General features: G+C 39.2%; 1 protein-coding gene across 1 annotated transcript in view; it reads left to right on the top strand.

Annotated features, from left to right (window-relative positions):
* The window catches only part of CDC73 (cell division cycle 73), a 101,839-nt gene that overhangs the window by 29,378 nt on the left and 48,759 nt on the right, over nucleotides 1-23,702 (top strand). The window contains exon 10 of the mRNA XM_063165513.1: nucleotides 1,201-1,265. Within this exon, the coding sequence (XP_063021583.1) occupies nucleotides 1,201-1,265 (65 nt within the window). The remainder of the gene's footprint in view (nucleotides 1-1,200; nucleotides 1,266-23,702) is intronic.

Here is a 23,702-nt window from a genome sequence, read left to right on the forward strand (position 1 = left end):
CAATGTTTTTCTTGGACTTTTTTTAGACTCGGGTAGGAGCCATGCTTTGGTTCTGCCTTATTTGTCTATCATGATTTCGGGCCGGTGCACAAAATGAAGGGGGTGTAAGAAATGACAAAAACATACCAGTTCCAAGTAGCTGTTTCTGCACAGTATCAGTTACCTTTACCCAAGTCTAGTTGAAATCGCCCAGAATTGCTTAGATACAAATAAATGCTTGTTTATCATGGTTTGAGTGGTGATTATGATGCCATTTTAGGTAGAAATTGTTTGGATGGTTGTGTGATGGGATCAGGTGATGGTAGCTGCATGAGGCTAGGGAATTTACAAAAGGAAAAAGGTTTTCTTGTGAGTCTGTTGGCCTCGTTCAGGAGCTTACTTTGATCTTAAATCACTGAGAACAGGGGGACAGGGAAGAAAAGCAAATAGGCTGCTGACAGCAGGTTTAGTCATTGGGCAGTTGCAGGCTTCTGGCATTTAGTATAAATTCAGTCTGATTAAAAATAAACACAAAAACCCACCCGAAGAATGCCCCTTTTTATAACCTTTAGTCTGGCATTGTGCATTTTATGTAGATTATATCCTCTGTATCATATGAGAATGACATTGTTACTTTTCAGCACTCCAGAAGTGAATTTATCAAGCTAAAATGGCCACACTTTTATAGTTGGCATGTAAATTGTTTTCTTAGGTATATTTTTCCATTAACACAGGTTAAATAGGTTGCATTATAATGTATTCTGGGAATATGAATGAGGCTTCTCAATCTTGTAGTGAGGAGAATTTCTGAGGCCGCATGCAAGTTGTAACATTCTTGCAAAGATTTAGGTTTATAGCCTTTGTCTGAAGGGCTTCCAATTTCTCCATGCAACAGGAAAAGTACTATTTAGAAGCTACTCAGGTAGCAAATCAAACAGTTCTGAAAAGTAGGAAAAAATTGCATAATAGCTTTCTGAACTAATTCAAGTATAAGCCATGTTAAATGGTTAGAGAAAGCAGCAACATCAAACTGACCTCTGTCTAAAGAAAGCAGATTTCCTAGAGACTACCCAGGTTTTGTACTGGGAACAGCACCTAAACCACCACCTGCAGCAAGATGTGTTTTTTGACAGAAGAACTCCAGACAGATTCAGTGTTATCCATTTAGACAAGACACTGCTGTGCTCACAAGGATTTACAGAAGTTTCTTTCTCTTGGCAGAAACGGAAGGCTTCAAGATTGACACCATGGGCACCTACCACGGCATGACTCTCAAGTCTGTCACGGTGAGTGGCAACTCTTGGCTCAAATATGATTTATGGACGTGATTGTAAACATAGATACAATGTATGTTTGGAGATAGAGCCAGCTTCTCCTCCTTCCTAGGCTCTGGAAGGTCACTTAGACTGAGTAACAGTTGGTGAAAGTTCTTGTCTATGAAAAGCCAAAATGTGCTTTGTTTGGTCTGCATGTTCTAGAGGTCTATGCCTCAGGGATTTGTTTGTCTGCAGTAAAAAGGTGTGCAGGGAAGGCTTCTTGAGGCTTCTGAGCCTTTTCCTGTTATACTTAACATACCCAGGTTATTGCTGACCGTAGGTGTGTCTGGAAAGGACATAAGTGATCATAATCAAAAGTGATAAAACTATACTCAGAAAACTGAAGTAATGAACCCAGGTTTTGGAGTATTGCTCTGTTTCCCACTCTGCATTTAAAAAAAATAAATTTTTTGGTGGTGGAAGAGTTAGACCTCAGCATTACTGTTAAAGCTTTCTAGCTTGGTGAGATGGGCTTCTGTTGTATGGCTGTACAGTGCTGTCAGTGGGTGTTGAAGCACTCACAGATGAGAGAGAGAGACCCTCAAACAGATTCCCTTTTGTTTCTTGGGCCAATGTTGGTCTGCTTTTGTGCAAGTGGGTTGAATGCTCTCAGATAAATGCTATTTTGATCTGCTGGTAAGTATGACAGATGCTAGAAAACTGCTGTAGTGTGCCCTCATGAAGGTTTTTGCCAGCTGCATACCTATGGAAATGTGATGAATAGACAGCACTAAACACTCTCCTAAACCCATGCGCTATTTCCAGTTTGCCCTTCTCATTTGAACATAAAATGGGATCTTAAGTAGAAATTTCTGAAAAAAATTCAAAGGTTTTTTTGTTTGAGAAGTCCTTTCCCAAATCTTTCATTCCCATTTCATTTGTGACTTAGGATACTGTAAAAGAAAAGGGAAGGGAATATTTAATGAAAGAATCTACTTAGCAGTAAATAGTGTAATTTCTAGAGGAATTCAGAAATTGGCTGGATGAAGAAAAAAGATAACCTGTTATGTCTGAAGATTTGTTCTTGAACTTTGCATGAATTTTGGGCTACTTTATGCGGAACCAAAGTGTTGTTATACTAAACCCAGGTTTCTGTGGGATATCATACCTGCTTCAAGGGGTAGGGGTTTGAAATGGGTTAATAAATAGATTCTGTTTAAATTGCTCTGTGGGGAGAAAAAAGAAAGAGAAAAAAGAAAAGTAAGAGGATAGTAAAGCAGAAATGTTGAAATGTTTTAAGCTTATAAGTGTAAAATCTGTAAAAATGAAGGGATGCACATTAACTCTAGAAATTATATGGGTTTTTTTTAAGATCGTAAAATAAGTGAGGTTTTTTATTCTAGGAATCCTACCTCATGTCTTGAGCATACTGCCTAGGGGTTTGAGGTTGTTAAACTGTCCTTGTTGGTTTCTTCCATTTAGGGAGAAAATATAATAGATATTAAATTACAAGTGAACCTTTTTTAACATAAACCAGAATTTTTTGAACTAACTGTTTAAGAGTGCATGACTGCACATAAAGCATCATCTGGTGTCATGAGAAATATTAAAACTCCATCTGTTACTTGGCTTTTGTCTAAGAAAGAACTGGTGAGGGATTTTTGGAGCCTTATTTTCCAGACTATTAAAAAGGTGCCCTCAATTATTAGCTCATTCATAAATTGCAGTGACATCCTGGCTTTGTGTTTCAGATGGGGGAGAAATAAATGTGTTAAATATGTTCATCTGTTTTGTCTAAACTTTGTCATAGTGATGGACCACTCAGTTCAAACCTTTAATGTCAGATCATATTTTTGGGGAGAGTAGTTAATCTCCTGCCATGAAACTATGGAACTGTGAAACTTGGCAACTTTCATATTTTGCTTTTACTCAAGGATTTTTCTGTGGTTAGTTTATATTTTTTATGCTAGACAAAATTAGGGAGGAAATGGGTAAGTAATTGCTTCCCCTAGGTGTTTAATGGGAAAGTACATTATACTATTGGCTAAATCACAGGAATATGGAGGATAGCATTGGAATTCATTCACCTGCATGATCTCATTGCTGTCCTCATGGTATTGGTATAATTGCTGTAGGAACTCATCAAACATTTCAAAGGAATTTAGAGTTCTGGGTAGCTCTTGATTAGAGGCTCTTTCCAAACTTCAAACCTCTGATATCCAGATGGATGCTTATGCTTGAAAGCTTCTTTTTTATGCCATTGTTCTCCTTGGCATGATGGCTCCTCCATTTTTCCTGTGGTGTTTGCTTCCATTAAAGTATTTCTGGAGTGTGGTCAGATTCCCTTAAAACTTTGAGTTCTTACCTCCAGTTTGAAGTGATCCCAGTTTGGAGTTGCCCACCTGTTTCTCAGAAAATTTGTAAAAGGTTTTTGTGTTTTGTGTTACATTCCCTACACTTGCACTCTGCCTTGATGTAATTCTTTGTAAATGATTTTAATGAAATATGCAAAACTTATGTTTTGTGTTTGTTCTTGCTGAAATGTGAGCTGTCCTAGATGCTTGTTCTTTTTAACAGCAAAACAAAAACTTCTTCATCTTGACTGCTTTCCTTTCATCAGTGATGTTGGAAACTTTCTTAGCTTTCAGAATTTGTGCCAGAGCAGATGGTGAATGGTGGGCTTTTTCTGAAGTAATGTCAGCTAAAATAACTTGTGCTGCTGGCAGTTCTTCCCTGTAACAGGGTTTTTGCTTGATTGGCACACTACCTCTTAAGAAGAACTGACTTATTTATTGAATTTTTATTGTGAAGGCATGATCTCATTATTCTGGACCTGGAATTGTTTATAGCAAGGCATTTTCCTCAGAAAGATTTTAAAAATTCTTTTTTTCCCCCCTCATTTTAATACCTGTGTCACCTTCTGTTTGCCTGGATTGATGATGTTTTGGAAAATTAGTAAGTAAGCTAGTGGTGGTAGCTCTTGCTGCTGGTTCCCCAGCAGTTCAGGTAGCAAACTGTTCAGCATGACTTTGCAAAACCTGCAGGGCTCCCTGCAGGCTTCACTTCCAAGCATAATCCCTTGTATGGCAGAACAACTTCTGGTTTTTATCCAGGAAAGTTTGGTGTTTGAGGTAGATCAATGTTTGGAAGAGAAGTATGTTTGTATTTCTGTACCACACAGGGGTGAGGTGATGCTTAAGCTGATATTCTGAAGATCCTTTCTTACTTGTGTAAATTTGACATATTTGGGGCTTTAGCCTCCTGCTCTTCTAAAGGTTAATGTTAGCTTGGAGGCCAGTTGTCATCTGGTGGAAGCTTAGAAGGTGGCTCTCACCTTTTACATACAACACATGGAATTTTGGACTATTCATTTCTGTAACTAGGATATGTGGAATATTGAACTGCTAGTGTAGCCCAAGATGTAAAGATGAGAACAGAGCAGTTAGCTGAACCTAGGGCAGGATAGGAAGAAGTTGCTTGTTCTGTGAGCACCTGATAAAGCTAAGTTGTTCCCAGCTGAGGGCATCTTTTGTGTTTATGTGTGCACTTGCAAATAATAGTCTATCCATTACAGTAATAGTCATGGTGGTGCTGGTTTTATTCATCTTTGTGCTTTTATCCTTGGGTTCTCATGGCTTTAATATGAAAGAAAGAGATAGCGTGAAAGGCTGGGGAGTTGTGTAGGGTGATTTCCTCTGAGGTCTGAGTGCCCTGGCTGGTCAGGAGCTGTGATTCAGGTTTCAGCTGAAACTTGTGTCCAAGTGAACAAGAACTGCACGGCACTACAACAGGCCCTTGTAGAAATTATTTGTTTTGCTGGAAAAATCTCCTGGTTTCAACTTGGGGTTTCTTTTAGCATTCAGGGCTGCTGAAGCTCGGGAGCATCTTTGTCTTTTGCTGCTAGCAATGGAATGTGTCATTGATCATCTGCACTCCTGAGCAGCCAGAGCTACTGTTGGCATCTTCTTCTGTTCAGTGAACAGGCAGGTGCAAGAGCTTCTGTAGGACTGAGCTGATGGCCTTCCCAGAGAGGCTGGAGATCCACCTGGATGAACAGTATAGTTAGTGAGGCACTTATAACAAACTCAAAGGCAAATTTCTGTGGTGCATTCAAACTTTGTAAGCAAGAAATTCTGTAAATTTTAGGTCCTTCTGAGTTGAGTGATATTTTTCATCCAAACTGACAAAAGTAGCATCCCTCTTACCATTGTACACTGCCAGGCTTTACAGCAACCTCTGGGTAAAAGTGCTCTGAGTAAACACATGGGAATATCAATAATTAAAGTAAATGCACTACATTTGAGTTACAACAAGTACATTTCATAATCCTAGTAGAAATCAAGTAATTGAAAATGAGTTCCTATGTAAACCACAGTACAAGCAGGTCTGATTTCAGAAGAACTGGAGACTTGTTCAGCACCCCTAAGGTCAACAGCATTTCCCAGTCAGTATCAGATTTGGGGAATTAATTAATCAAAGGATTTTACTGTTAGTGCCCTCAAAATCTTTTGAGTTGGCTATAACCTCTGTAGTTGTTTTAACTGAGAGGTTGTTTAACCACCTCTGGTGTATATTCAAAGGAATAGTGTGTGGTATAAACAAATGGAATTAATAAATCATGGCACTTTACAGACTGAGCCACTGGAGAGGAAGTGGTTGGGGCAGAAACAATTAACATGGTGTGTGCATGTGTTTTATATAAAAGGCTTAAGAAAATGGATATGCTTCTGTGTGAAGAGGTAAATCCACAGGATCCTATAATTGATCATGAGGAATTTGTGATTCAGTGCCAAAATTCAGAATGGCTCTTTAGAGGCATATGGTGGAGTTGGATGTTGTCTCTGTGTTCAGATAAATAATACTTTTAAAAAGAAATAAAAACTCGATACATCTTTAATATTAGAGATGGAAGAGAGATACCATCTTATCCACATCAGCAGTTTTCTCTGTCATGTCCTAATCTCATTAAAATGTTGAGGAACAGTGGGATTGAGAGAGGAGTCAGCAAAATAATGAACTCTTTTGAAATGTTTGAAACAGGCTCTGAAGTGCCACATAATTTTTGTGCAGCCTGTGCATAAGGTGGATATTATTCCCAATGTGAGTGCAACAGCAGCCTGCCTACACCCCCACTCCCCTCTGCAGGCTGAGCAGCATTCTGTGAATTCTCTCCGTGCATCCATTCAGTTTTTAACCAGCAAGAGGAGGTGAGGAAAACTGTAATAATGTAAAATCACAAAATTACATAGATTTGCATGGGGGGCAGATGTTTTTCCTGGATGATACTTGAGGTAGGTACTTGTTTTTGTTTGGTTTGTACATAATTTTTCACTGTAAGTATACTGCTCTGTAACTAATCCAGACATACACATGAGGTCCTTGGTCCATTAGGGTTAAGGGCCAGGACATAACCATGAACTCAAAAAAATCTTTTAGCTGGAGAAATGGATGTTTCTCCAGAACAGTCTGCCAACAAACTAACACTGCTCTGGGGCAGCAGACAAGAAGGCTTTGTGTGTCTGTGTTACTCTAATGAGAGTGGATAAAATGCAACCAAGAGCTATTACTGTATTTTATATTTAAGGCCCACGCAACAGTTTCAGTGGTTGGCATTTCATTGCCTCAGTTGTGTTTCAAATATTAAATTGCTTTCCCTTAAAGAGTTTTAGTGTAAATAGTGAAGCTGATACAGACCAAGAAAAATCACATACAAATGCTGCTTTCAAAAAAATGTGTTAGGTTGAACAATGGTGCACTCATTTTCTTTGGGATTGTAAGTTGTGTACATCTGTGCCAAGATATCTGATTGTTGTACTGCATTGCACAATGACTGCCTGGTTTGTTCCCTCTGATAGCTTTTCTTTCATGTTGGGGCTAAGAACTGCAACTTCAGCTAAAGACAGGGATGTTGTATCATCAGTCATGCCTCAGGAAGGTAGGCATTGCTGTGTGGCACCAGAGTGCTGCTGACCAAGAGGGAGCAGGAGCTGGAGCTGTGCAGCCTTGCCCCTGAGCCAGTGCCTGGGTCCTTGCTGTGTTGGGTCTCTCCCACTGGGCAGCAGTGACAGAACCAGAGGGCACAGTCTCCAGCTACATCAGGGAAGGCATAGGTTGGATATTAGGAAGAAATTTTTCACTGAAAGGATAATAAAGTACTGGAATGCTCTTCCCAGGGAGATGGTAGAATCACCATCTCTGGATGTGTTCAAAAAAAGACTGGATATGTCACTTGGTGCTATAGCCTTGTTGAGGTGTTAGGGCATAGGTTGGATTTGATGATCTTAGAGGTCTCTTCCAACCTCATTATTCTGTGATTCTGATTCTGAGAGGTTGGAATGGAGGAGTGCCAGACAGGAGAACCCAAAGCATTTCTGAAGATACATTCAGTGATAGCTTTAGACATCCAGGAAGCTTTAGTTAAAAAGCTTGAGAGCCTCAGGCATGCTTGGTCTGAGCTCTGAGATGACCTCCTAGACCTGTCCTGATCCAAAGCTGCATGACAGGAGTGTCTGTGCCAGCCCTAGGGCTATGCCCTGAGAAACTCATCTGCCATGCACACTGTGCACTAGGACTGGGATCCTTTGTAAATGTTTCAGGAGTCACTCTCATTTGGAAACCCAGCCCCAAATTAAACTGCCTAGGACACTTCATTTGTGCTCTTTGGGTTGGATGGCCACCTTTACTTGAGTCCTGTATGGGATTCTCCTTAGATTCATTTATGTTTTTCAGGTCTTTGGGTTTGTGTGTAATAAGTTTTATAGGGTGCTGCTCAGTGCTACCAACTGAACCTGAGCTACACATTTTTATACTTTGTCCTAAGAGTTCTGAACAATCAGACATCATGCACTGCACAAGCTTATTTTAAACAACTAGGTCAACACCTTTCCTTCTACAAATTATCTCCAAGCATCTCCTGAATATCTAACAGCTGCATCTTCACCTGACAGTTTTGGGGAAAGAACAGCTCTGCTGTTGTGTAGGGTTGTAATTTATTCCCACCTACTGAAGGTGGTGTGAAGGTCTTGCAGACCCTGTAGAAACGAGCATGTGTCAGATGGGGGATCAAAAAAATTCACTTTAACGTACCTCCTCTTCCCTGCAGGTTATGAGTAGCCATCCTCTTGTCTTGCAATTAGAGTTTTAGCAAAGTTTTGAAGGTTTCTAGCACACTTTGCAATTCATAATACAGTAACTAAATTGGGATTGCAATTAAAGAAACTAACAATCATCTGAGTAATTCATGTAACTGATATGAGAACTGAGTCAAGATTTCCTTCTCTGGTCAGTTTTTGAGATTATACCATTGTCACTAGGCCATGTGACACTTTACTGCTTAGTTGTTTGCTTGTAAAAGAGTAAGGTAGAATTCATTATTTGTGAAACAAGTTTTCTGCTTTTTCTACTTGGAGTACTTGCTTATAACTAACTTAGTGTCACAGTCATACCTTCTTCTGAGATTGGAAAGTAGGGTAGCTTGTTACCTTAGCAATATCCATAGGAACAGCCTCAGAGCCCAGGCTCATGCACAACTCACTCATGTCATTTACTACTACTTAGTTAAACTAGAGCACTCTCCTTCATGATTTGTTTATAATTATTTTTATACATTCTGTGCTTAGTCCTTACTGTTGCCCTCTTTGAACACACTTAAGGATTGTTTTTTCAATTTGTGGAATGTGTTCTGGTGTTGTTCTTTGAAAGGTCCTCTTCCTTTCCTTTTTCTTGCATTTGTGGGTTTATTTTGTTGTTTAGTTGAGGTTTTTTTCCCTTCTGTTGAATTCTTTCAGTATGTGGCTGGGAGTGTGTGATACCAGAGGGTGTCTCTATCTCAATGTGGCAGATTCTGTTCACAGGTACAGAGTTATTACAGCAGTGTGGTATGGGCAGGTGTTCTTCAGTCAGAATATGTAAGGCAAAGATAGTATTTTCTAAGTGCATTAAACCTGCAGAGCTCAGAACTTAGACAGAATTTTAGAGGCAAGTGTTGATGAAATGCTGAGACAAGAGCCCTGGTTCTTAGTCCTTTGGGGGATGGATTAAAAGTGATGCCATTGGGAACTATTTCCAGGTAGTGCAACATAACCAATGAGAAGATCCAGTTAGAACAGCAAAATAGAACATATTTTTAAGCTTTTTTGGCAGTTGCTTCTTGCACCACTTAAGAAGGTAATTGATTAAGAGTGACCATATTTAGGTGTTGAAATTTGTGAGATTTTAGTGTTCCATCTAAATGCAGGTGTTAATCTACCTGTGCCCTTTATGCAGCCACACTGTTGCTGTTGAATCAGCATCCTCACTTTTAGGATGTCTGTAGGCCAAGTCCTGACTTACTCAGGTTTGCTCCTGGTGGTTCTGGCTAAGTCTGTTCAGTGCAGGCTTTCTCATGAGGTAAATGACTGCAAAGGCCAAATAATGAACTCTGCATTAGTTATGGCTTACTCACCTGGCATTGGGGCAGCAGTGCTCATTCCTCCTGGAGTGTACCTGTGCCTGTGGGCTGCTGGGCTGCCATCTGGAGCTGGATTTGTGCTTGCACTGAGCAATATGCTAGTGCTGACACCACTCACACCACTGCTGCTGCAAGGGTGGCTCCTGGCTCTTTGTTCATCTCAAACTCAGCTGAGCTGAGGGAGTTGAGGTGAGATGTGTGTGTATGCAAGTGCATGTGGGCAGGCACTGAATGATGCATTGGCTGGTTTAATTCTCATTCACCACTTTCTCTGTTGGCCCTCTTTGTTCCCAAAAGGCTTGTGGGATTTTCTGGAGATTTTTGGTTTGGGACTTTTCTAAGTAACACAAGCCTCATGCAAATGGGACTTAACACTGAAGAAGGTGATCTGGTATAAAGAAATCTAGTTCCTTACCTTTGTGAATCAATAAATGTGTAGCCTGAATGCAAATTTCTTGGAGACAAACGTTTTTTATTTTCTTTTAAAATGTAAAAGGCTAACCTTGGATCTATGCATCTGTAGTACTTAACTGTTTTGAATAATGAGGGTTTGTCCAATGTACTTAAAACATCAAATCTGTCTAAGGCAGTTGGTAAATTGAAAGAAATTTATAAATAACTATGAGAACAACTGTGTTTTTTACAAATACATCATTTAATTAGCTGGCCTATTGTTATAAGTGACCCAGACCCCAAGTGGGAACAAGTTATGGAAGTTTTATTGAGAACAAAAAAAATCAGTAAAGCAAAAGGGACAGTGCTGGGAGTGTGGCAAAACACCAGAGGCTTGTGCTCAAAATGGTGTCTTCACCTTTTATCCCTGTGGTATTGCATCAGCTTTATGCAAATTTACTTTTGGTTTTACGTAGTCTCACCCTGTGTCACTCTTTTTGGCACAGTGTGGTTTCATCACTGTGGTTATCAGGGTCCTCACTGGATGAAGTTCTCATTTCAGGTTATGTCTCAGAAGTTTGGCTAGCAACAGTCTGTCTGTCCAATGCAAACTCATGAACCCACACTGCAGCACACCAAACCATGCTGTCCTCATGAAAACCAATTTCACAACTAGGCTATTGTAACAGCATTAACCACTTTATAACATAGATCATTATCTTAATATTAACAACATTATAGTATCAATTCAGATAATACTTTGTGAAATCCAATTCCCACTCACTTGTTCCTCACACCTATAAAACTCTTAGTTAGACTTTATACAACGTGAATATTAACAAAGCATGTTTTTATTTCATCTTACATTTCCATTGCATTTGGCACATTAAGGTTGGGGAAGTCCAACTATTCAGCTGGTTTGCTGCTTTAAGAAACTTAGGATGTATTTTTGGAATTTAAATCTCTTCCTTTCTGGCTCTCCATGAAGATATATGAGTCAGTTTTGTGCATGGGCAAGAGCTATGCTTTTAAAATTCAGTTCAAGTGCGAAGGAAAACTTGGTGTGACTAAGCAAAGTGATGTAGTGATGTGATAAGTTTGCTTGTAGTTAACTGTCAGTCTACTGGCTGTAAATTCATAGTACTTTTAATTTAGAATATTGTTAAAAATTCTAGATTTCTTCAAATGGGGTGGATGTCTCCTTGTGCCCTTCCTTGGCCTGAAGGGAAGTGCAGCTGCTGAGTTACAGATGGGAGATTTTGGGTGGCTTAGTGCTGCTGTTTTGAGGAGACACAGAGAAAGCACTGCTTGCCTTTCACTCCCTGGGAGCAGTAATTCGAGGGTTTAATTTCCCTGGCCAGTAATTTTCATAAAAGTTGACAAAGGCAATAACTTTTCTCCAGGTTTTATTGAAATTGGAAAGTAGTTTGGAACCGTACTGTGGGAGAAGGGAGGGAGTGTTACTGAAGCAGACTGAAAAGAGGTGGTGTTTGCTGAGGTGGGGAAAAAAGCAACTCTGCTTTTGCTTTAGCATAGGAGACTTGAGGGTGCTGCTATTATGCAGCACTATCCATCAGCCCCACTTCCCAATTACCTTTGGTGTAAATCAGGCAAACAGATTTACATATAACTGAAATAAAAATGGAAAACAGTCATCAGTAAAGCAGATAGCCTGCCTGATTAATTGTGTTTTATCATGGTTGCTAACTAACAAAAGACCTGTGGATGGAAAGGGCTTTATAATGATGTAAGACAAATATTTTGTAGCTAATAATACAGAGAATATATTAAAATAAACAGAACATATGCAGCTACCTCATCTGGGTCTATAAAAGCCTTTCTGTTTTAGGGTGATGATGTGTGCTGTAGCAGATAATGATTTTTATAGTAGCTTTCATATGTATAATTATGTCCGGAAAAAAATGTCAGGAGAAAGCTTCCAAAAATATCTGGACACGAACAGCAGGTGAAATGCAGATTAAAGTAGTAAAAAACATATTAAAATCCTAAATGGATTTTAATGCTGTATTAGAAATTAAAATCTAAAGGGACTCTGAATTGCCTGAATTTTACATCTGATTTTAAAGGGTGGGTTTATAGCTGGCTCAGATTTCAAAGGTGAAGTTGTAGTAAGTAAATCAACTTCCTTGTTCATAGCTGCAGTCTTTGGAAAACTCTTTTTGCACGTTTGTTACAGTTCCCATTCAGAATAATGAAAGTGCCTAATCAGGCAGTTGGCTCACCCAAGGTGAGCTAAATATTTAATATGGGTAGCTTGCATATGTGTGCTATTGTAGTGCACGACAAAACCACAGATTCAGTATGTCTCTTATATTCCTTCCCCTGGCAGGGCTCAGCAAGACTCTTAATGTCCTTTTATTTTCTTCTCTGGAAAGCTGCCTGCACGTGGCTTGTAATGCCAAACACTCAATTGTAAGCCTTTCAAATATGAATGTGGGTATTAGATAATTTCAAAGAATGAGTACCATAACAGTAATCCATATGCAGGGAACATTTTATAGGTGGGAATTTGCAGCGCACAGAAAATATTTTCAACTATTATTTTATTACTCCTTTATATGGAGCTGAGAGAAATAGACTATAAAAGGTAATAAATACTCAACATCCTCGAGGTTAAGATCCAGAATGGATTAAAGTTAAACACTAGGATAGTGTTACTAATATTAGTGTACTAATATTTGTGAAAGTTTTCAGTTATGAGTAAAAATCATACCTTTAAGGAAATTATGTATCTTTTTCTGATGCCTCTCCTAAGTGGAGTGGAAGTGATTGATTAACCTGACATTTAATCTTTGGCATGCTTCAGGGAGTTTCTACCATATGTTCAGTGAAGTGGTGTTTCTTTAATGAAGTCCTATTTAAACTGTGGTGAAATGCATAGGAATGTATTGATACTTAATAAATGTGGCTTAACGAAAGAGTGCTCACAGCTTATGATGATTTTTTTTCCCTCTCCTCCCCTCTCTTTTTCTTTTTTCTCGTTTAAACAAAAGACTGACTTTGGCTCAAATAGGCCTGGCCAGTTTTCTCTCCCACCACATTCCCCAGAAGGAAGCTAAATTAATTCTGTCCATAAGAAGATTAAAAGCTGATGGGGTGGGCAGATGTTTGATTTTCTCAGGGGTGAAGGAAGTAGCATGAGCTTCTCTGGCAAGTCTGAAGATAATGGTGGTGGGAGGGAATGTTTTGCTTCTAGTTAAATTGCAGAAAGGCATTTATACCTTTCTGTAATAGATTTCATGTGCTCTTTGACATTATCTTGCTGGAAAAATAAAGATGTATTCTGGGTTTATGTATTAGCAGTTCATTTACTCCAACACTGATTTGTAGTGAATCTGTTATGCTTCAGGATAAATGTAGGTGTTACTGTGAATTTTATTTGCTTTTAACTTCTTTGTTTTTCACTTTTAGATGTTTAAAACTCAGAATTTTCTTACATTATTTATATCTTAGTTAATTTTGCATAGTTTAGTTAGTTTTCAGTTCTTTTGCTTAATATTCTAGTATTTTTATTTTCTGTTGATAAAACCCTGACTGCAGTCTGGCTTACTCCTTATGACCAAGCTCCTGTTGGAGGAACTCATGGTGGACCCTGTGTGCTTTAGCAGAATTCACAGAATTCTCTTCCTGGAATTAACTGATTCTTAACCCCTGGACTCTCATCTCTCTGTGGTGGCCTCCAGCCTGGTGCTGTCCTGGGAGCTATACAATAATTTAAAATGACAAGTTACTTCCTTTCTCATCTCTGCATCCTCCTGGTTTCCAGGCTTGTTAAGGGATTTTGTGACAAATAAATAGGTTTCTGGAGGTGCCTTTGAGCTCACACAAAATGCAATTATAAAAAAAAAAAGCTGTGTAAAGCTGTGGGGTGAAAAAAGCCCTCCCTATGTCTGAAACATGACCGTGGTTCTTCCTGGTAGTGTCTCTGTCAGTCAGTGCTCTTCAGGGCCTTGAAGACCTTGTGGAAATTCCTCCCAGAGTTCTGTTGTAGCTCCTGAGCTCCCCAAAGCGGGATTTGTTTCAATGGGTTAAAATCTTAATTCATATTTGTGATGAAACACATCAGGACTTGGCAGGGTAGAACTGCTGCCACCTGAGCATGGCTGGGAGTCATTAGGAAGTTAAGAGTCTTGGATAATGGTCTGTGTTTTCCTGTTAAAGCAAGTACTTCATAGTTCAACCTTTTCTCCTTAATACAATGGATGATGCAATCTAAAATGGCAATATACAAGTTTTCCTTAAGGCTATATCTAGATCAAGGCACTCAAGCAAATTAAAGCAAATTACCAAAGTGTTCAACATCAACATTCATAAGTTATAATGCATTAAATTGCCATTGGCTGGTGATGTCTTTAGGAATAAAATTAATTTAGTGAGCTGTATGTAGTTTAATTTCCTTGCTTTACAGTGAGTGAAGGCCAATTTGCTCCTGCATTGGAAAACTCACATGGGAATTCAGTGCATTTAAATTAATCTGTTTTGACTTCTCACCTTTCCTTGAATCTTGATAAACCTTCAGATCTTTGTTCTCCCATGAAATTTGGGAGCAGCTTCCCCAGACTGTGATTGTGCTCCTCTGCTTGCTGGGGTCCCATTCCTTAGGGCTGTGTGTAGCCTACATGGGATTAGAGCTGTGATCTGCACCAGGAGCACAAATGAAATTCACTTGCTGCCCTTCTCTGCAGGCACTGATGGCTGGGTTACACAGAGCCATGTGTTTATTAACTAGCCTGCAGAGCCTGCATGTTTTCCACAAGGCACAGTTCAGGATCCTCTAGATGGACATCCAGCAGGAAATTCAAAACCTTCTAAGTTTTCCATAATGCACTTGTTCTGTGTGTATTTATAGAGAGAATTAAAAATTGTAAAGGTATTTTTAACTTTGGGTTTTATTTTGGTTGGCAAGCACAAGGGTAATTTGTTTTGCTTTCAGTTTTATGTTTGGGGTGTTTAAGTTGAGAGAGGAATAGGAAATTAAATTGCTGTGGATGCTTAATAGGCTGTTTATTTTTGGGCATAGTCAGTGCTTTCAAACTTTACCTCAATTGTCATTACACAAGAAAAAACACTCATTTCCAGTACTTAAACTGATGAATTGAAGCCTACCACTTAAAATTTGGACACTTATTTACTTCCATAAGCTCTTTAGGGCAGAATATTTTCTCTTTTTAGTGCTTGTCCTGCCTGTGTATTTCCCCTGAAGTATGGGTTTGTGGGTTTTGCATCTTTTATCTCCCTGTTTAATAGAAAGAGATGTACTGTGCAATACTTACTCAAGTGTCACAACTTCCAATGTTTGTAATTACTGTCCATTATTCTAAAGGATTTCTATTGGGTTTTAAAAATATTTTCCATTTAATGCAGTTAGCAGCAGCAGAATAAATGTACTGATACTCTCTGCTCCCATTCTGCATGTGTGGAGGATGGTAGAGTCCTAGGTTACAACATCCCTATAGCTGAATCTGTGTATATTTTTCAGTAAAATATATTTGCCTTATCAGTAAATGGGGAAACTTGGGTAATATTTTTGTGACTCATTGGCTAAATTTTACCAACTGCTTAGGGAGAGAGTATTGGTAGTAATAGGTCCTAATCAACATTTATTTATATTTAGGTTTTTTTGAAACAAGTAATTTTAATTTGATCTAATATAATCTGATGCCACTGTTAAGTAAAGAGTTGATCTGCAATATATGATCTGTTCTCTAAAGGACCAAGTGTTATTAGTAAGCTTTGAAAATGTTCTATAGAAAATTCAGAAACTGTAATTTGGTATTTATTAGAAACAGACAGGTTTGTGCCATCTCTGGGAGTCATTGGATTTTAAGGAGTTGGTGTTCAGTTGTTCAGAAGGACTAGTTAGAAGTTTCTCTGAGAATGAATGTTTAATGTGTTTTTGAGGTGTTTGGGTGAGGAGGGAGATTGTTATAGGGTTTGTACAGAAAATGCTTCATTTTTCATATTGCATCTTGTGAAGACTTGCTTCTAGTGGGTTACAGCAGATCTGATAACTTGAGAAAACCTCTAGCTGTGAAGAGTAGTTGTAAAAGAGAAATAGGACAACAAGAAAAGAAAGCTTTATTAGCTTTATTGACAGTTGTTTTTTTTTTTTGTGTTTTTTTTTTGTGTTTTTTTGTGTGGTTTTTTTTTTTTTTTTTTTTTTTTTTTTTTTTTTTTTTTTTTTCCCAAATCCAGGGACAAACAAATTCTTATCTGTATTGGCCACTGAAACAAATGAAATGCCAAATAATTTAGGTGGCTGTGGTGGTGGGAGGCAGCCTTTTAATTTTTTTTTTCCTATGGCAACACATCTCATTGTCATCATTTTTCACTTCAAGTAACTGACAAAGCCAGTGTGAAATATGTTCAGCAAATATGTAAAGCTATTTTTGCTCAAGTCTTAAAGTGTCACCAAAAAAAAACCAAAACCACAAAAAGGAAATTGTCCAGCACTTTGGGTTACACAACTGTACATGAAGAGAATGAGGTTCAGCAAGGCCCTTCAGCAAATGCAGAAGGTGCTGCGCTAGGGATAAGGACTGCGTGCAAGGACTTGGGGGTTCTGAAGGATGAAAAGCTGAGCGTGAGCCAGCAGTGTGCACTGACAGCCCAGAAGGTGAGCTGAATCCTGGGCTGTGTCACAAGCAGGGGGGCAGAGGGGAAGGGAGGGATTGTTCCCTCCTGAGAGCCAACGTGCAGGGCTCATCCAGCTCTGCAGTGCCCAGCACAGGACAGATGTGCTGAGCCTCTCAGAGCAGGTCCTGAAGGTGCTCCTGGGGCTGGGGCTGCTCTGCTCCAGGACAGACTGACAGCTGCAGAGGAGAGGGCTCTGAGGGGACCCTCTGCAGCCTTCCTCAAAGAGGGAGGATGCCTTTTGACAAAGGCACACAGTGATAGGACAACAGAGAACAGTTTAAATAAACTAAATGGGGAGATTGAGATTTCAATTAAATGTTAGGAAGAAATTCTTCCCTGTGGGGGTGGTGGGGCACTGGAACAGGGTGCCCAGACAAGCTGTGGAAGAAGTGTGCATCCTTTCAGAGTGTGAGCATTGTCCAACTGCAGTTATTGTTACATTTAAACTGGATTACAGCTGTGTGTGCTGAAATGGGTGCACTTGGAACTGGAGCAGAAGAACTTTGCTGTGTTCTAGCCAGGATATATCATCATGGAGTGCTTGCTGCAATTCCATTGTTGGAGAAAAAAAGAAACAACACTTAATGCTCCTGAGCATCTGTTGTGTCATGAACATGCTGTGATTTATCTGTTCCATGGGTAAATCAGGGTCTGATGAATTCAAGGACTATGTTAGTGCTTCAGGTGCTAATAGTATAAGTCCAGGAGAATATTGTGATAAGAAGTGGGGGAAAAACCCACTCTATCCATATAAAATATTTACAATGAAAAAAAAAAATAATACAAGGTTCGTAGGTTTTTTTTTTTTTACAGAATTGGAAGAGGTAAAACATTAATACTTCACTGGTTGTCATAAGAAGTCTCACAGGCATAACCTAAGTAGTGTTTCATAAAACTCTCAAATTATGGGATGTGTGCAGAAGATGCTACTTAACAAAAGTGTGCTCATGGGTGTAAATTCTTTTTAATGAATAGGAGGATGGGTAGGGTAGAAATGTCATTGTGTACTTTATTCTAGTTTTTCCATTCTGCTCTTCTAGCATGAAATTTGGACAATAAATCATTCAAATTACTTAACTTCTTCTAGTGGAAAATAGGAAAATGGTGGAAGGGGAAAAAAAGAAAATTAAAATGTTTGAGAGATCCAGGCAATGCACTTGTTAATGACTAGGACAGCATTATATTTCATTCAGGCTTAGTGCCTCCAAACTGTTGTCACAGGGCTGTCATTCCTTTATTAACATTAATGAAAGCTGGATATCTGAAGTTGTTTGCAGCATCCACTTCTCAACTGAATTCTGGTTAGGAAAAAAAATCATACCTTTGATGGATGTAGCAAACAGATCTGCCTGCTTTTTTAAAAGGGGATATTTCACAGCTGGATAGTAGGCAGCAGTGACTACAGCTTGTAACTCAGAAAAAAATTAATTTTTAGTGAAGTAAAAGAATTGTGATTATCTATCATTCTTGCCCAATTTTTTTTTACCATTTTGAGAATTCATGGAAAATATTAGATTTCTCAGTTAATCTGGATAACTTCCAAAATAGTTAAATCATGTAAAATTTGATCAAATAATAAAAGCAAACTGCTACATCAGGTTTTAAAGATCATTTCTGATTTGGAAGACAGAATTTTGTCATGCCATAAATAGAGATGTTATTGATAATACTTTACTGTTGAAGGTACTTCTATATAACAATAAGGTGATTTCTGGGGGGTTGCTGGATTTTGGTTGGTTTTTGCTTTTTCTCTTTGGTATACCTCACTGTAGGTACAGCATAGGCTTTGTAATTTGCTTTTTGTGCGATAGAGGTGTCAGTTGTTGTCTCAGGTATGTACGGGTTATTTACCTTTATTTTAGAGTCTTGAGTAACATTAAGAGCACCTCTGAATTGTCTCATTTCTTTACATTTTTGGGACATAAAAATATTATCCTTTTCTGCACTAAAACCCAGTCAATAAAATACAACATTGTAGATTAGTTAAAGATGATGCAATGGGAAATTGGTTCTCTTCATTCAGAAGGCTGGATAATTGAGCTGAGTTTTTATGGCAGCAAAAATCGATGTCTTGGTGGACTTTGAAAGAATTCCTATAAAAGGACTGGCATTTGCATTAAGTAGCAGCACTGAATTTTTGACTGAGTCACAGATGGTACTTTCCAGTGTTTCTTTTTTTGTCATCTTGTATCAACCTGGATGTTGGGGCAAAACAGGTTTAAAATGTGACGTAAATTGATGCTGCTTTTGCAAGTGATGACAGTGACACAAATCCTGAATGAAACCTGCAAGATTGTAAGTTATTCTTAGTCTCAAAATAGTTCTCATGCAGGGTATGTTAAATATTTAGAAAAGGCAGTGAGGAAGGTTTTAGTTTCCTTCAGTGTCTTGTCTAGTACTTTATTAACAAAGGATTTCTTGTGGCAGTTGGTTTTTCTCGTTATACACTTTGAGCCTGATTGAGATGTGGGAACACTTGGCCTTTCCAGAAGAAAAGATGTGGTGAGGTTGTGGTTTTTCAAGAGTGTGAAGGGATTTGGTGGTTTTAGGATGGCATGGAAGTTAATTTTTAATTTAGTATAAAACTTTAAGAAGTGTTAACAGCAAAAGAACTGTGAATACTTTACCTTCTGAGGGCTTTTTTTGTGTTGAAAGATTTTCTTAGATCTTTGCAAGCATGACTTTTTCTTATGAAACCTGAATTTTTGTCATCTTGGGAAATTTTTAAAGATTTCACAGTTTCCAGTATTTTAATCTTTTTTAGTTGAATACATTGCAAGACATTATCAAAGCTGGTATCCTTAAAATGTTAGGATGACAAACATGTTTCACACACTTCACTTTTTAATGAGGTAAAGAAAAAGAGACTTCTCCATTATGCCCACACTGAGCATCTGGGAGATCAGAGTGAGTGGTTCACAGAATATTCCTATTAAACAGTTGAAATGCCACTTATTATTAGCTAAAGCTAAATGGGCTAATAGAAGGTGGAGGCGTTGCTGTGATGCCCTTGTCCTCAGAGCACACTGTGGATTCCTCAGTGCCCTTTGGCCTCACTGAGGTACTATAGCTTGTAGTGTTTTGGTATTTAAAAAAGTGTGTAGTGGTTACAAACTGATAGAGATTGTATAAAACCACCAGTTTTTTCCTCGTCCTCTTTGCTTCAGCAAATGACATCTTGAAGGTCAGCAACAATTCACTCCACCCTTCAGAAAGTGGGTTTTTCCCTCCAGCCTTGCCAGGCTAATGAAAGCCCTTTGAGAAAAATCCCATCAAAGATTTTAGCAGCCTTGACTTCTCCACCCTGGACACTGCTCAACTTAAACATTCACATGGAAACCTTTGAGAGTACATAAAGCTTTAAGCCACCAGCGCTCCCTGAGCTGAGGCGACTTTTTTTTTTTTTTTGAGTGGTAATTCAAGGTTACTGTCTTGGTCAGAACCTTTTGACCAAAAGTGCAGTCTTGAGAAAAGTGAAGGGAATGGTTCACACTCTGTGGTTATAGAGCAGTTAGCTCGTGAACCAAAATGCATCATTACTATCATTCAGTTAGTGTTATCAGGAAAACTGTCAGGTTTAAATGCTTAAGAGAGCTCTTGTAACTGTTGCCATGGCAATATCAGAAAAGCAACGTGGTAATGTTCATCCATATCCCATATTCAGTTAAATTCCTTTGCAGTCTTTTAACTATGAAAAGAAGGTACCATAATGTAGCAGGCTCTGTTTCTTTTGAGCTGGAACAAATGAAGGCTCAATTTAACTCTTTATGTGAAGATGAGATACAAATCCTAGGCACAAGTGATCTCATTTGCTTTGCTCTTGGTTTGCCATGTACTATGTGTAAAGTACTCTCTTTGGAGTTACTGACCTGCTGTTCATGCCATGGTGTCATGACTTGGAATTTGGTTTGGGCTTTAAGAAACTGCAGTCACAAATGAAACGTTTTGTTAGAAGAATGGATTTACCTCATATGTAAATCTTCCCTAAGTGCAGAAGTGTGGACACTTATGACTAGAATTCCAGATCCTGCTTTCTCATTTGGCCTCAGTTTTCTAATGCTTTTCCCTGCCACTGAGCCTGCCCTGTGTTTCCAACCTGTGTGGTGTTGATCAGCTGTGCATTTTTAGTTTCACTCTTCTGTTTTCTGACATTCAAGCTCCTTTTTCACTGACTTGCTGCAAGAAGTTGTTTTCCAGAGCCCTCCCCCAGCCTCCTGCCCTGGAAAGCCTTTGCCTGCACTGTTGGTACAAAGCAGAGCCCACGTCCTGTCCTTGCTGACCTACATTTGCACAGTGCAGCATTTCAGAGCTGGTCATGCAGCTCCCCTGCCTCCCTCCTTCCCTGGGGCTGCCCATAGACTGGCTGGGGAAGGGGAGGCAGGGCTGGGTGTGCTGGAGATGAGATCTGCAGGGAGAACAGCCAGGGCCACGTCCAGTACATGTGCTCAGCAAAGGGGTGATACCGTGCCCTAAGTCACATCCTGCTCTGAAAGGACAATCTGAAACGAAAAGGACATTAATGCTTTTCACTGAGAGGTGCAGTTCTCACAGTGTAACTGAGTGATTGTTCAATATTTGCTTATTTGTGCTATTTGACAGCAAAAGAGGGATTGAGAAATAGCATCTGAAATTGGGAAAATATGGCAACAAGAAGTGATGTTTTTGCAAATCAGTTACAAGGCTGTTCTTTCCAAAAGCACAAATGGAAGAAGCAGTAGCTCCTGTATTAGAATCTTTCCCCTCCCTTTCGTTTTCTCCTAGGAAGTTTCCATGCATTGTAATGAGCATTCCTTCAAGGGAAAAGGTTTTCTTGCCCTGTGGGATTTTGTAGGTATTTTAGATTGATGTGTGATTAGGGACTGTGTTAACACATCAGGAAAATAAGTGGGAAGAGGGAGGCAGTCTAAAGTAATGGCCTTTAGGTGCTTCCCTCCCCTCCAGTGCCTGATTCAGCCTGGGCTTGGAGACACTTAATGCATGTCTTAACATGTTGATATTTTCTGAAAATATTTGTAAATGAGGACTGACACATTTAATATTACTGCACTGCAAAGAAAAGCAGATTGTAAATTGCTGTTCTAGTAAGGTTAACCTGAAAAGCAGTTTGTCTCATCTCTTCTAGATCACTGCCATCCCATAATTTAAGTTTATAAATTTAAGTGAAGATCTTAGTGGGCACTGAATTTTCTCGCAGAACAACCACTGATGCTTGGAAGTACCTTGACATGTAATTTTAAAAATTTAGAACAACTGCAAACTTTACCCATGAAAGATTTCTCAGTGGCTGGGGATGGGATCAGTTCTACTACACCAAAAGGTGTAGTTGCACATTTTGCATTCTTAGTTCTATTGGTGTGGGATGTGCAAATATCTCACACCACTGATTTGATTGGAGACGTGAAAGGAACAGTTCTGTTGTTCAATAACAACTTTTTTTTGTGGGACTTCCTTTTGGTCCTATAGTATCCAGGCGTAAATCTTTGTTAAGCTGAAAGTTAAATAAATATGGGAAAATGATGGAATTCCAATTTCTGGTTCTTGTTACCAGCCCAACTTTTCTAAGACTTGTTTTTTTGCCAGAATATTGGTGCTGAGAATGTCACGATTTTTTTCTCCCATCCTAGCTTTTGAGCCATTATGACTTTTTCTATTTGTTTTCATCCTGAAGCAGACATACAGAGAAGTAAAAACATTTAAAGCAAGTATTATACAAACTCTTGTACTTCTGTATTCAATGAATAGTTTTTTTACTGCATTGCAGACATGTTAGAGTTTTTAGCTACAAGTTTGTATGCTATGGGTAATGAGAAATGTTTTTTTTCTTGCTGTATGGGGAAAGGAAGTGAGAGAACTTGTCCAGGCTTTTAATGATATAATTAATTATTGCACTATTTTTAACATGAACTGTTTTTATATTCTAGTAGAGTGAGCAAATAGCTTAAACACAAGCTAGAAAACAGTAAAACATTCAGAGAAAAGAATGTAGTGTTCATTCTGTAATTGCATATTTCATCACACAAAATGATTCCCTTTTGTTTCTGAAAGCTTTGCAACAAACTGGGTAAGAAAACAGTACTTGGATGCAAATGATTTTAGTAGCCTTTGACCATCTTGATAAGGATTCAAGTATGTTTATAGAGTGGTTTCAACTTACACCCAAACATTAATACAAATTTAAAAAATCACGTTGGACCCTTAAAAGGGCATTAAGAATGGCTTTTTATTTAGCATTCTGGTGCTCCTCACTAGTCCTGTGAGTAGCAGGAGGTTTGGTATGCTGAACTCATGGGCACTGTGCTGTGGTTCTGCCAAGCTTGGGCAGATCAACATCGTGTAGGAGCTCCAAAGCCCTGCACCCAAGAGGTGGTTTGGCTGCCAAACTTGATGATGCCAGTGCCAAACTATTTAAGATTTAGTATTAACCTCTTGGACTACACCCAGGAGCCAGAAGAGCATTTAGAACTAGCCAGAGTTGGTAAAATCAAGTGCATCACAGTGGAGCTGGAAAGTGCCAAGGGCTGGGAGCAGGCTGAAGTCCTCTCCAGGAGGCTGGAGTGTGTCCTGGGCCACTTATGGCATTGGACATGTTCCAGAGCTCAGTCCCTTGCAGCAGCTGGTTCCCACACCCACTCTGGGGTCTGGAGCTAGCACTGCAGGGTAGAGCCTGCTCCAGTGCCCTTCTGCCAGGTGCCTCCAGCTGGGAGCCAGCAGCACATGGGCTGGGGAGACCTGCACTGGGGGCTGAGAGCACACTCCCAAACATCTGTCCTGGGCAGCTCTCTCACATGAATGCCAACAGGCATCGTGTAAACCCAGTGTATGAGCTTGCAGTTTAGTCAGAGAAATCTCTGCAGAAGAGAGTTAATACTTTTACTGGTGTTTGTTTTCCCCAAAACCAGACATTTGTGTTAGTTCAGGTGTGATGAAAATGCAGAAATTTACAATTAGCACACCCCAAATACAACACA

This window comes from Melospiza melodia, chromosome 11 (genome assembly GCF_035770615.1).
Source record: "Melospiza melodia melodia isolate bMelMel2 chromosome 11, bMelMel2.pri, whole genome shotgun sequence".
NCBI classification, from domain to species: Eukaryota; Metazoa; Chordata; class Aves; order Passeriformes; family Passerellidae; genus Melospiza; species Melospiza melodia.